General features: G+C 38.6%; 2 protein-coding genes across 4 annotated transcripts in view; one reads left to right on the top strand and one right to left on the bottom strand.

The window, feature by feature from the left end:
- Positions 1 to 13,554, top strand: part of HPS3 (HPS3 biogenesis of lysosomal organelles complex 2 subunit 1) — a 94,238-nt gene extending 80,684 nt beyond the window's left edge. Inside the window, exon 18 of the mRNA XM_067737539.1 lies at positions 13,427 to 13,554. The gene's annotated coding sequence lies outside the window, so the exon portion shown is untranslated. The remainder of the gene's footprint in view (positions 1 to 13,426) is intronic.
- The window catches only part of CP (ceruloplasmin), a 74,549-nt gene that overhangs the window by 46,663 nt on the left and 13,928 nt on the right, over positions 1 to 13,958 (bottom strand). For all 3 annotated transcript variants that reach the window (XM_067737530.1, XM_067737533.1, XM_067737531.1), the window contains exons 6-9: positions 13,420 to 13,591; positions 9,049 to 9,188; positions 7,755 to 7,892; positions 6,505 to 6,719 (exon numbers count right to left, since the gene is read on the bottom strand). In XM_067737530.1, coding sequence (XP_067593631.1) covers positions 6,505 to 6,719; positions 7,755 to 7,892; positions 9,049 to 9,188; positions 13,420 to 13,591 — 665 coding nt within the window. The remainder of the gene's footprint in view (positions 1 to 6,504; positions 6,720 to 7,754; positions 7,893 to 9,048; positions 9,189 to 13,419; positions 13,592 to 13,958) is intronic.

The raw sequence follows: 13,958 nt of genomic DNA, 5'->3' as shown, positions 1-13,958 counted from the left end.
AAAACCATAATTCAAAAAGAGTCATGTACCAAAATGTTCATTGCAGCTCTATTTACAATAGCCCAGAGATGGAAACAACCTAAGTGTCCATCATCGGATGAATGGATAAAGAAGATGTGGCACATATATACAATGGAATATTACTCAGCCATAAAAAGAGACGAAATTGAGCTATTTGTAATGAGGTGGATAGACCTAGAGTCTGTCATACAGAGTGAAGTAAGTCAGAAAGAGAGAGACAAATACCGTATGCTAACACATATATATGGAATTTAAAAAAAAAAAAATGTCATGAAAAACCTAGGGGTGAAACAGGAATAAAGACACAGACTTAGTAGAGAATGGACTTGAGGCTATGGGGAGGGGGAAGGGTAAACGGTGACAAAGCGATAAAGAGGCATGGACATATATACACTACCAAACGTAAGGTAGATAGCTAGTGGGAAGCAGCCGCATAGCACAGGGAGATCAGCTCGGTGCTTTGTGACCGCCTGGAGGGGTGGGATAGGGAGGGTGGGAGGGAGGGAGATGCAAGCGGGAAGAGGTATGGGAATATATGTATATATATAACTGATTCATTTTGTTGTGAAGCTGAAACTAACATACCATTGTAAAGCAATTATACTCCAATAAAGATGTTAAAAAAAAAAAAAGAATGAGGAATATTTCCATATATTACAGTATAAAGACTTACAGATTATATTGTTAAGTGAAAAAAGAAAGTTAGAATATGAATACATACACACACACGTTTGTTTTTTAAATAAAATAAAAGAATTCTTTTATTCTTTAAATAAAAGAATAAGAGTTAGAGAAGAAATCAATGACACTGAAAACAGTAAATCAATAGAAAAAAATCAGTGAAACTAAAAGCTGATTATTTGAAAAGATCAATAAAATCAATCAGTCTTTAGTCAGGCTAACTAAGAAAAATGAAAGAGAACACGAATTACTAATATCAGAAATGAAATATGGGATATCACTACAGATCCTATCGACATTAAAAGAATAATAAAGGAATACTATGAACAAATCTATGCCCATAAATTTGACAACCTACATGAAATGGATCAATTCCTTGAAAGACACAATTTGCTAAAACACACAAGAAGAAACAGACACTCTGAATAGGCCTGTATCTACTAAAGAAATTGAACCAATAGCTAGTAACCTTCCAGAACAGCCCAGAAGTGTTCATTGGTGAATTCTACCACACATTTAAGGAAGAAATTATACTAACTCTCTTTAAATCCATCAGAGGACAAAAACAGAGAGAATACTTCTTATCTCATTCTAGCAGGCCAACATTACTCTAATACCAAGACCAGACAAAGACATTACAAAAAAACTAGAGATGAATAACTCTAATAAATATAGATGTAAAATACCTTAAAAAATTAGCAAATAGAATCTGAAAATGTATAAAAAGAACTATACCATGACCAAGTGGGATTTATCACAGGTACTCAAGCTTGGCTTAACATTCAAAAATCAGTAAATGTGATCCATCACATCAATAGGCTAAAGAAGGAAAGTCATGTGGTCATATCAATAGATACAGAAAAAGCATTTGACAAAATCCAACACCATTCATGATTAAAACAAACAAACAAACAAACCTCTTAGTAAAATAAGAATGGGGGAACTCCTCAACTTGATAAAGAATATCTACCAAAAAGCTACTGCTAAGATAATACTTAATGGTGAGAAACTAGAAGCTTTCCCACTAAAATCAGGTACAAAACAAGGATGTCCCCTCTCATCACTCCTTTTCTATATCATACTGGAAGTTTTAGCTAGTGCAATATGACAAGAAAAGGAAATAAAACGTATGCAGATTGGGAAGAAAGAAAGTAACTGTCTTTGTTCACAGATCACATGATCATCTATGTAGAAAATCCAAAAGGACTGACAAGGTAACTCCTGTAACTAATAAGCAATTATTGTAAGGTTACAGGATGCAAGGTTAATATACAAAAGTCAATCAATCTCATATATACTAGCAATGAAAAGTGGAATTTGAAATTAAAAACAATACCATTTACATTAGCATCCTCCTAATGAAATACTTAGTTATAAATCTAAAAGAATATGTACAAGATCTTATATGAGGAAAACTAAAACTCTGCTGAATGAAATTAAAGAACTAAATAAATGTTCATGGATAGGAAGACTCAATACTGCCAAGTTTCAGTTCTTCCCAACTTGATCTATAGATTCAATGCAATCTGAATCAAAATCCTAGCAAATTATTTGTGGATGTCTACAGACTGATTCTAAAGTTTACCTGGAGAGGCAAAAGGCCCAAAATAGCCAACATAATATTGAAGAAAAATGAAGTTGGAGGACTGACACTCCCCAACTTCAAACCTTACTATAACACTCCAGTAATCAAGACAGTGTGGTATTGGTAAAAGAATAGATCAATAGATCAAAAGAATAGAGAACTAAGAAACAGCCACATAAATTTAGTTAACTGATCTCTGACAAAGGAGCTAACATAGTCTTTTCAATAAATGGTACTATAACAGATGGATATCCACATGCAAAAAAATGAATCTAGACACAGACCTTACACTCTTCACAAAAATTAACTCAAAACGGCTCATAAACCTAACTGTAAAGTGCAAAACTGTAAAACTCCTGGAAGATAACATAGGAGAAAGTCTAGATGACTTTGGATATGGCAATAGCTTTTTAGACAAAACACTAAGGGCACAATCTATGAAAGAAAGAATTGATAAACTGGATTTTATTAAATTTTATGCTCTGAAGAAAATATTGTCAAGAGAATGAGAAGACAAGCCACAGACTGGGAGAAAAATATTCACAAAGGATACACCTGATAAAAGACTTTATCAAAACATAAAAAGAACCCTTAAAACTCAACATTAAGAAAACAACCCAATTAACAAATGGGCAGAAGACCTTAACAGACAAATGTACAGATGGCAAACAAGCTTTTGAAAAGATGCTCTATGTCACATGTCATTAAAACACCAATGAGATACCACTACACACTTATTAGAATGGCCAAAATCTGGAACATGACAACACCAAATTCTGGCAAGAATGTGGAGCAATGGGAACTCTAACATTCATTTCTGGTGGGAATGCAAAATGGTACAGCCACTTTGGAAGAGAGTTTGGCAGGTTTTTTTTTTTTTTTTTAAACTAAACATACTCTTACCATATAATCCAGCAATTGGGTTCCTTGGTATTTCCCCAAAGGAAATGAAAACTTATGTCTACACAAAAACCTTCATATGGATGTTTATTTATAAAGCAGCTTTATTCATAATTGCCAAAACTTGGCAGTAATCAAGATGTTCTTCAGTAGGTGAATGGATAAACTGTAGTACGTCCAGACAATGGAGTATTATTCATGATCATCGTTAAAAAGAAATAAGCTGGGCTTCCCTGGTGGCACAGTGGTTGAGAGTCCGCCTGCCGATGCAGGGGACACGGGTTCGTGCCCCGGTCTGGGAAGATCCCACATGCCGCGGAGCGGCTAGGCCCGTGAGCCATGGCCGCTGAGCCTGCGCGTCCAGAGCCTGTGCTCCACAATGGGAGAGGCCACAACAGTGAGGGGCCCGCATACCGCAAAAAAAAAAAAAAGAAAAGAAAAGAAAAGAAAAGAAATAAGGTACTGAGCCATGAAAAGACTTGGAGGAAACATAAATGCATATTATTAAGTGAAAGAAGCCAATCTGAAAAGGCTATACATTGTATGATTCCAACTATATGACAATCTGGAAAAGGCAAAACTCTGGAGAGAGTGAAAAGACCGGGCTTGCTAGGAGTTGGGGGTTGGAAGGATGGGATAAATAGATGGCGCACAGAGGACTTTTAGGGCAGTGAAAATACTCTGTATGATACTGTAATGATGGATACATGGATCTACTCTGTTGGGGATGTTAATATTGGGGGAGGGCGTGTGTGGGGGAATAAGAGGTATACGGGAAATCTCTGAACTTTACCCTCCATTTTGCTGTAAACATTAAAGTGCTCTAAAAAATAAAGTTAATAAAAATAATAGTGAAAAATAAATAAAAGAATAAAGTTTTAAAAAGTTATCTATAGTGAGGGGATAGGTGAAAGGGAAGAAAGGATAGACGCTAGATTTCTTTGAATCTGCTTTTTGTAGATACAATGTTGGAGTCAGGCAAATGTTTTACGTAATTATAAAATAATGTTACAGTTTAAAAAGAAATCCCTAAAAAAATAAAAAATAAATACATTAAAATAAATAAATAAACCTGTGTATTTTGTGGGTGGCAAAACTCCACAGGGAGGAACTATTCCAAGTGACTTTAAATCTGTAATTTGACTGAACATCCTTAGTGGGATCCACTCTAAAGACAAAAAGGGCTGCAAAACTGTTTTCAGTAATTATATTGTTGGCTGTAGTGTTATAATTCTAATCCTGAGACTGTTGTGTCTATATTGTGGGTTGAAATGAGTGCTTATTTATGTTGGTATTATTGAGAACTCAGCTTTTTCAGTGCAGTTGAAGGGAGGTACAGATATAAGATCAATGAGGTTAAGTAAACAAACAAACAAAATCCATAGACCTGAATTTGAATAGAAAGTATCAGTATGAACCCATGATGAATTTTATTAAAAAACGTTTCTTTCAATTCTGCTCACTGAAAAGGCTTAGGAACAATGATTAATACAATAGCACTGAGGACCCCTAATGCCCTGACTGTAGTTTTAAAAATAATTTCTTACTGAAAAGAACCAGGACTTTTTGGGAGAAATGACTGATTTCAGGTCTGGCTCAGAAAATGTACAATATGAACCTGAAATTGCTTTTTATACTAGAAGTCAAAGAAGCTTCAAAGACTACTAAGTTCATGTAAAAATGAAGTCAACCTGAGCAAGTCCCCCAGTGGCAAAAAATAGGACATTTTGAGCATCAATAAGTATAATAGTAATGAATTGAAGCATACTAAATATGCTTAAATCCATGAGTTTACAATAGTACTTAAAAATAAACTACTAAGGGCTTCCCTGGTGGCGCAGTGGTTGAGAGTCCGCCTGCCGATGCAGGGGACACGGGTTCGTGCCCTGGTCTGGGAAGATCCCACATGCCGCGGAGCGGCTGCGCCCGTGAGCCATGGCCGCTGAGCCTGCGCGTCCAGAGCGTGTGCTCCGCAACGGGAGAGGCCACAACAGTGAGAAGCCCGCGTACCGCAAAATAAATAAAATAAAATAAACTATTAAAAACCTTTGAAGTATGCTAGGAGAGAACTAGTAATTCTAAAACTTGTAAATAAAGGGAAAGAATCAAGCATTTGTCATTCCTTTCTTGTATAACATGTACCTCAGGGCAACCAAATAGTCCATTAAGAGACGTTTCTGTTTATACAAATATAGTAGCTAATAAACACAGAAGGAATGATGGAATCCAAATATTACTATTGTTCAACACCGGATTAGTTTATGAATCTAGGAAATGTTTATCAGTAGCTGACAACATCCCCGACTGAGAGACAAGTATACGTTATATACTCCTTGATCGAGGTACCCAGTACCACACATGAAGTAGTACTGCAAAAAATAAAAAAAATCTAACCTGAATCTGATCAAGCTTGTAGATCTAGCCACTGATTTACAGGAAATAGAGTAAAAGAGAAAGAAACATGTTAAATGACACCACAGGAATGCAATCAGTAAAATCTAGACATGAGAACTTCTACAGGATAAAAGACTCTTTCAACAGAAAAACGCAAGAAAATATCTTGAGAAAAATATCAACTGATTGTACTGTATGTAATTATTTGAGTGCCTATCCACACAACAAACTTGAAACAATTAAAGGACAAATGTTCAGTTAAAATGTGAACATTGATTGGAAATTTGATGATATTAAGGAATTATGATGATGCTTTAAGATGTGATAACTGTATTGAATGCATTTTAAAAAGAATCTTTCTCTTTTAAAGATTTATATTAAAATATTTATTTTAGAGCTAAAAACAATGGTGGGATTAGGGATTTCTATTTATAGATCAAAGGGTCATTTTCCCATTTCATTTTTTTTAACTTTATTTTATATTGGAGTATAACCAATTAACGATGTTGTGATAGTTTCAGGTGCACAGCAAAGGAACTCAGCCATGCATATACATGTATTCATTCTCCCCTGAACTCCCCTCCCATCCAGGCTGCCACATAAAAAATATTTTAAGCAATATTTCCTTAGTGAATGTTGAGTGACTTATTATCATTAATAGGTGATTTTTTTTAATGTGTGTGTTGAAGTCTAATGGTATCATAATAGACTTTGGATTCCAAGGAAAATCTTGTTTCCAACTCATCTTGGAACAATCACGTTAGCCAGAGAATCTCTGCACAATATAGATATAAGCCTAAGTAAAAATTATAATAAACATTAGGCGTAGAACCCTCACTGCCTCAAACCCCAGAATTTTCCTTATAATAATGATAATTCAAAGGGATTGGAAAATCATTTTCATTTTCCCTCATTGGACTTACCAGTCTCCCATTTGCAAGTAAACTTCCGTTCCTACATATTTTCATTGGCCCGATAAGCCCAGTAAATATATCTTTGGTGGGATCCACAGCAGAATAATACATCTTAGCTAGACAGACAGGATCTTTGTAAGTGGGTCCTACTTCTTTGGGGACAGTCCATTCATAGGTGAATGTTCCTTCGGGTACCACATGGGAGGCTGAAGAAGGAGGCGCACCTGTAAAAAAGGTCACACTGGAGAGGTAAAGTACGCTTTCTAATGTCATCATTTGAGCCATGGAGTAGACTGCGTTTAGTCTAGGATAACCCACTTCTGTGCTCCTTTTATGAATTAGAGTGGAATCCTACCAGTGTCAGGTCACAAATGGGAATAATTTTCTCCAGGAAGTCTCTGCTAAACCTCTGTCTGAGATTGGTGCCTGCTATAGTCTGAATGTTTATGTTTCCCCAAAATTCACATATTGGAATCTTAAGGCGCAATATGATGGTGTTCGAAGTGGTGTTTAGGAGGTAATCTGGTCATGAGAGTGGAGCCCTTCTGAGTGGGATTAGTGCCCAGACAAAAGAGATCCCACAGAGTTCCCTAGCCCCTTCCTCCACGTGAGGATACAAGAAGTCTGAGACCCAGAATAGGGTCTTCATTTGTCAGCCTTGACATACAAAAATACCTAAATACTTTCATGTAATGGAATGTTTTGCATCACTGAAATTATATTTATAAAATGTTTATAGTGCTAAGAAAGCGAACTCTGGGTATAAAATTATAGTGATAAGTATATTTATATTCTATGATCTCAAACACATGTAATTATTATTTACACAGATCAAAGAGTGGAGGACATACAAAAATATAATAGCGGTTGTCTATAGAACTATGGATAATATTTTTGGCTACACCTTTTTATATTTTTTAAATATTCTAAAATGTACATCGAATCTTATAATTGCAAGAATATTTTTCAAATTTAACAATCACCCAAATAGAACTCTGGAAATGTATAACTGAGGCAATCCAAATCAGTTACTAGCAGCATTGTCAATAATCATCCAATTAAGGTAGGACAGAATTCCACAAACATACTGGAAATGGTAGGAAGAGATTTACTCGCCTCCTGGCATGATACTGAGAACGGTATAGGAGAAGTTTCCTCAGAAGTTCCTGCCTTTGGTTTTTGCAGGACAATTTCCCTGGGGATGACCAGCACAATAGGTTATTAAACATTATTGTTTGGTTACAGAGTGTTGTACTCACTTCTGCTTGAATTGTAGTACGTGCCCTCGTTGCTTTTATCGACTCTCACCCCAATCGGTTCAATACTGAGGGGATATGTTCCTTTGTTATGGAAGGTGACTCTGATGGTGTCTCCCACCTCTGCCGAAATGACAGGACCTAGGGACAAAGAGAGAATTATTATCCTCCCTGATATATAGCATACAGAATGCATAAGACAGTTGTTTTCTTTGCCTTGTCCTCTGGCAAGAACCACTGGAAGCAACATGCTTATTGTTGCAAATGGAAAGCTTGGTTTTTAAAAAGTCCATTATCAATTTGACATGAGGAGGCCAGAAAAAGATGAGAGGGGCTTTCTAAGTTAACTTCAGGTAATGAAATTTGTTACCATTTTTATCCAAGTTAGTTCGCAAGCTTCATACGTCTATAAATTACTGTTCAGAGTATCTACACTCTCCTCACCCTGTTTTTCTGTGGACCAGATGTGTGTTATTTGTCCAAAGAGTCAGGAGAATGCCATAAACCTTGACCACCCAAAGGGGGGTAAGTTAAATTGTCTTGGCTGTGAAAAGTAACACCACTGTTGTGGATTTCCCATCACCAAAATCAATATTATTACTAAATATAGAACAAAAACAGAAATATAGTACAAAAATATTTTATGTAATATATAAAATGATACTTATTGAGAGCTTCTTATGTGCTCTTCTGAGTCTTTATGTGAATTAACTCATTTAATCCTTACAACAGCTTTATGAAGTAGGGACTATTGTTATTATATTGTTCCCATTTTCCAGAAAGGGAACAGGCACAGAAAGTTGAGTACTTTCAAAGGTAACACAGCTAATAGGTGAAGAGTGAGGACAGTCTGAATCCACTCACTTGCTATTCTGCCCAAGTGCCTGAGCAAAACAAGTCTCTGGGCTCTGCCTGGGGGCAGCCTGCAGGAGGCTCTAAAAACAAACCCAACCTGTCTCATTAGTAGCTGAATTTTATTTCTAAGGGAATGTACATTTGGCTAAAAGCGGAAACTAATAGCTTTACCGGCTATTTAAACAAAGTCACACAAACCCCTTACCTCTTTGAAGAAAATAAAAAGTAATCATTTGAAGTCAGCCTGGCTTTTAATGATGAAGACTTACTATGGGTAATTTACATTTGGAAAAGCTGCTGCATTTTATTGATGATTCCTCTTCCATGTCCATAGTTTATACGTAGAAATCATGCCACAGGTTCTGAAGCTTCTGTTCTTCCTGAGGTTGATTGTAGCTCAGGGGAAGAGTACATTAGTCATGTGTATTCTGCACAGACTCACCCAGGATGCCAAGATGTTCTTCTTCAGGGCCTCTCTCCTTTCGGTCTGTAAAGGAGGCATCTGTGTACTCACGATAAACCAGCTTTTTATATGAGCCTCCGATTCTTGTAGAACCATGTTCAAAAAATACCTCTGAATCACTGTCAAAAGAAAAAAGGTTTAATTCTGGAGTTGAAAGCAGAACAGAGCCAGGTTGTCACATAGGATACTAACTGAAGAGAAAAATTCTGACCCGTGCTTAGAAATTACCCATTATTTACCAAATACTCCTCAGAGGAGCAGATAGTACTAGGCACCTTACAGAAGGATGTTCACTTAAGGGGTGGAGACTCATGGCATAGAGATTTTATTTTTTCAAGCAAAGTGAAAAAAATTTCAAGAGGGTCCATGTCAATCCCTGAGAGTTAATAAATTGTCCTGCAATAGAATCTTTTTAATAAAGTATGAAATGTCTAAAAATACAGTAACTATTGTTTGTTGCATATTAGCCTTCAGAAGGTTTCATTTATCCTCTGAAACTCACATGACAATGTAACAAGTTGGTATTATCCTCCCCAGTTTACAGTAATCTGCATTTCTGTCAATAGTCTTCCTTAATTGCTTCAGGATTTTCATTACCTCCTTTTTGAACTCGGTGTCTATTAGACTGAAGAGGTCTGTTTCATTGTTTGTTCCTTCAGGGGAATTCTCTTGGTCTTTTAACTGGGAGTGGTTCCTCTGCTTCTTCATTTGCTTATATTGCTCTTACTCTGTGAGTTTAGGAGAAACAGTTACCTACCGTAGTCTTGGAAGGTTATTTATATGCGGGAGCATCCCTGCGTAGCTGGTGTGGTTTTACTATTTTCTGGCGTGAGGGCCACTTTTAGTTGGGATGCCTTCTACCTCTTTCCTCAGCACGTGCTGGCCCTTATCGCCTGCATAGAGGGCGTGCAAACGTGGTGACCAGCGTGCCCTCCCGGGCCCTGTGATGACGGAGGCAGCGATTGGCTCCCGATTCTCTCAGCGGCGGAGGCCCAGCCCGCCCCCACCCCTGGAGCTCGCGTAGGCAGCGTCCTGTTGCCTGAGAGCGCATGCTTTGGGGGGGGGGGGGGCGGGGAGAAAGATGCTCCTTTGGCAGTCCTGCCCCTCCCCTCGCGCAACCCCCAACAATGGCACCCTGCCTTCAGGCTGTCTTCGCTCAGCCAACCCCAGTCCTCTCCCCAGGTCTAACCTCCAAAGCCTGAGCTAAAGCCACCAGTCCCCACCCACACCGGTGGACGAGTGTCCCAGGCTGGGGAGCTCAGGGTGGAGGTAACCAACCATCCCTGCAGGTTTCTCTCCATTTTACCTTCCGCAAACGGGTTGCTGCGCTCTCCTCCGAGGCTTCGAAGCTCCCCCTCTGTCCTGGCTAATCTCCCCGCCAGTCAGGGGACTTGCCAGGTTGTAGGAACCTTTCTTCTTCCACAGCTCCCTCCCAGGGGCACAGGTCCTGTCCCAAGTCCTTTCTCTCTCTCTCTTTTTTTTCTTTTTTCTTTTGTCCTACCCAGGTACGTGGAGATTTTCTTGCCCTTAAAAGAAGGCTGAGGTCTTCTGCCGGCGTTCAGTAGATGTTCTATGAGAATCGTTCCACATGTAGATGTATTTTTGATGTATTTCTGGGAGGAGGTGAGCTCCACGTACTACTCCTCTGCCATCGGCTCCCCATTCTCCCCATTTTATAAATGAAAAAATGAAATCTCAGAAAGGCATTTGACTTGCCAAAGCCACCCCATTCATCTCTTCTCCCATTTGACAAATGTATGGAACATCTGCTCTTTACCAGGAACCCTGTTATATGCTGATGACATGCCCATAAGCAAGCTGGACCCGTCCCTGTCCACATGGACTTTACATCTGTCCCAGAAGACAGACTACAAATCAATCAATATAATAACATGTAGGGCTTCCCTGGTGGCGCAGTGGTTGAGAGTCCGCCTGCCGATGCAGGGGACACGGGTTCGTGCCCCGGTTCGGGAAGATCCCACATGCCACGGAGCGGCTGGACCCGTGAGCCATGGCCGCTGGGCCTGCGCATCCGGAGCCTGTGCTCCGCAACGGAAGAGGCCACAACAGTGAGGGGCCCACGTACCGCAAAAAAAAAAAAAAAAAAAAAAAAAAAAAAAAAAAATATATATATATATATATATATATATATATGATAACATGTAATAAGCACAGAGTGTTATGAAACATTTTTCCTAGGGTTGGGGAAAGTGATGGGAGAGGCCCCAAAGGCTTTCCAGAGGAAGAGTTTCTTTAAAATTATCTAGAGGTGAAGTAGAGTTAAAATGATGGAATATGTGTGTGGAGAGAATGGGGCGGGTATTTGCAAAGAGGAAACAGCCTGTGGGAAGGCTCAGAGAAGACAGCAAGCATGGCATCTCTTATAAACTAGGGCAGGAGCATAGCAGGCAGGGTAGGGAGACGGGTCAGCAACCTGCTTTTAAAATCTCAGTGAGAGGTAGTGATGACTTCAGAGGTATTAGCAAAGAGGTTGGAGAGAAGCAAACAACTTTCCGAGATATTTAGGATATAATGAGGCAGCATTTGATGAGGAGAGAAGGAGGGATTAGTGAAGGAGGGAGGGAATCAAGGGTGGTGCTCAGGCTTTGAGCTTGAGCGATGGGTGGATGGCGACACCATTCATGCAGAGAGGGAAACTTAGATTTGTGGGGAAGACAATGGATTCAGACTTGGACATATTGATTTGGAGGAGCCTCATCCAAGTGGAGTGTCCACTAAGCAGTTCATAATGCAAATCTGCAATTTATAAGAGCCTTCCGGGCTGGAGATACCGTTTTGGGAGTCATTGCAACTGAATGTCAGTGTGGCGGGGACTTAAATCTCTGCTTCAGTAGTCACAGCCTTGGGTAGAGTCAGGCCCAGCAATTGACCTGTTGTTTGCCGTTGAGTGAATCACTTAACCTTTCCAAGTAGATGCGTGGCAAACAAGGCTTCTCTAAAGAGGTGATGTTTGGGCAGAGACTTGGAGCAGGGGTGTGGCATAATCTCACTGACATTTTTGAAAGACTGCTTTGGCTGTTTTATGAGGAATGTACAGTAGGAAAGGAAGACTGAGGCAGGAAAAACAGCTGGGGGGCCATGGAAGTCATCAGACATGTACCAAAGGTAGCTTGTATGCATCAAAGGACACTGTCAAGAGAATGAAAAGAAAACCTACAGAATAAGGGGAAATACTTGCAAAGCAGATCTATCTGATAAGGGATTAATATCCAGCATATAAAAAGAACTCTTATAACTTAACAACAACAAAAAAACCGAAATAACCCAATTAAGAAATGGGCAAAGAACTTGAACAGACATTTCTCCAAAATTGCCAACAAGAACATGAAAAGATGCTCAGAATCACTAAGTATCAGGAAAATGCAAATCAGAACCACAATTAGATACCTCTTTGCACCTGTTAAGATGGCTATTTTTTTAAAAAATGGAAAATAAAAGTTGGCAATTAGAAGAGAAATTAGAACCCTTGTACATTGCTGGTGGGAATGTAAAATGGTGAAGCTGCTGTGGAAAACCATATGGTGGTTCCTCAAAAAATTAAAAATAGAATTATCATATGATCAAGCAATTCTACTCCTAGATGTATACCCAAAAGAACTGAAAGCAGAGACCTAAACATATACTTGTACTCCAGTGTTCATAGTGGCATTATCCACAACAGCTGAAAGGTAGAAGCAACACAGATGTCCATCAACAGATAGATGGATAAATAAAACATGGTATATGAATACAGTGGAATATTATTCAGCCTTAAAGAGGAATGAAATTCTGATACATGCTACAACATGGATGAACCTTGAAAACATTATGCTAAATAAAATAAGCCAAATGAGAAAGGACAAATATTACATGATTCTACTTGCATAAGGTGCCTAGAATAGGCAAATTCATAGAGACAGAAAGTAGAATAGAAGTTACCAGGGGATGGGGAGTTTTTGTTTAGCGGACACAGCATTTCTGCTTGGAACGATGAAAAAGTTCTGGGAATGGACAGTGCTGGTGATTATACAACCTTGTGAATGTACTTAATGCTGCTGGATTTTACAATGCTATGTTTTCAGAAATGGAAAGCAAATGAAGTGATCTAATTGTATTCAATGTTTTCTGAGAGTTTTGTTGAGCATTTGAAAACTTTTAAATCTATTCTTTTTCATGGACTCAGAAGTCCTATTTCTCAAACTTGGACTCACTACCAAACCTTAATAAATATTTAGCAGTCTAGTTACTCAATTTCAGGTACCAATTAAAATTTTAATCACTGAATCAGCCTTTTATGATTTTTTTGGGGGGAAAGCATATTTTGAAATAATATCTTTTTTTCTGAATTACCTTCCAGGTGCTGTTAAGTTTTCTTTGGTGAAGGTGTCTATGCCGGAGGGTGCATAGTTCCAGATGATTTCCTCAGCAGCGATGTAGTAGTGTCTAACATGTTTGCCATGGATATCGTTCTCAGATGAAGGCTTCTTACAGTCTTGTACCCAGAAAAAGGCCTGCAAACCAGCTAAAAACCACACAGGAGGAGACACTGGTTAATGAAGCCAATGTTTGTCTCTCTTATTGCCTTGTAAATGCTGCTGGTGAAATGACAGATGGAAACTGAAGAAATAGATAGCTAGAAACAATACTATAAACTAGAGTAATCAGTTGTATATAAATCACTCATGGAAAAGTCAAGCAGTGAAAAACAATTCTCTAGGTGGCACAGAGAAGTGATACTACTAGTGTTTTCAAAAATGTGGAACCAGTTTCTGTGGGGTTTCGCTTGGGAAGTCTTTCGATGAGAAAGAAAAAAAAAAAGACACATTAATAGATAAGTGATGTGGGGAGAAATGAACTTTCACCATTTAATTTCACTTTTTGGGGGGGGG

Source organism: Pseudorca crassidens, chromosome 5 (genome assembly GCF_039906515.1).
Source record: "Pseudorca crassidens isolate mPseCra1 chromosome 5, mPseCra1.hap1, whole genome shotgun sequence".
In the NCBI taxonomy this organism is placed as follows: Eukaryota; Metazoa; Chordata; class Mammalia; order Artiodactyla; family Delphinidae; genus Pseudorca; species Pseudorca crassidens.
Note: the sequence above shows the minus strand (reverse complement) of the source record. Positions and strands in the feature narration are given on the sequence as shown.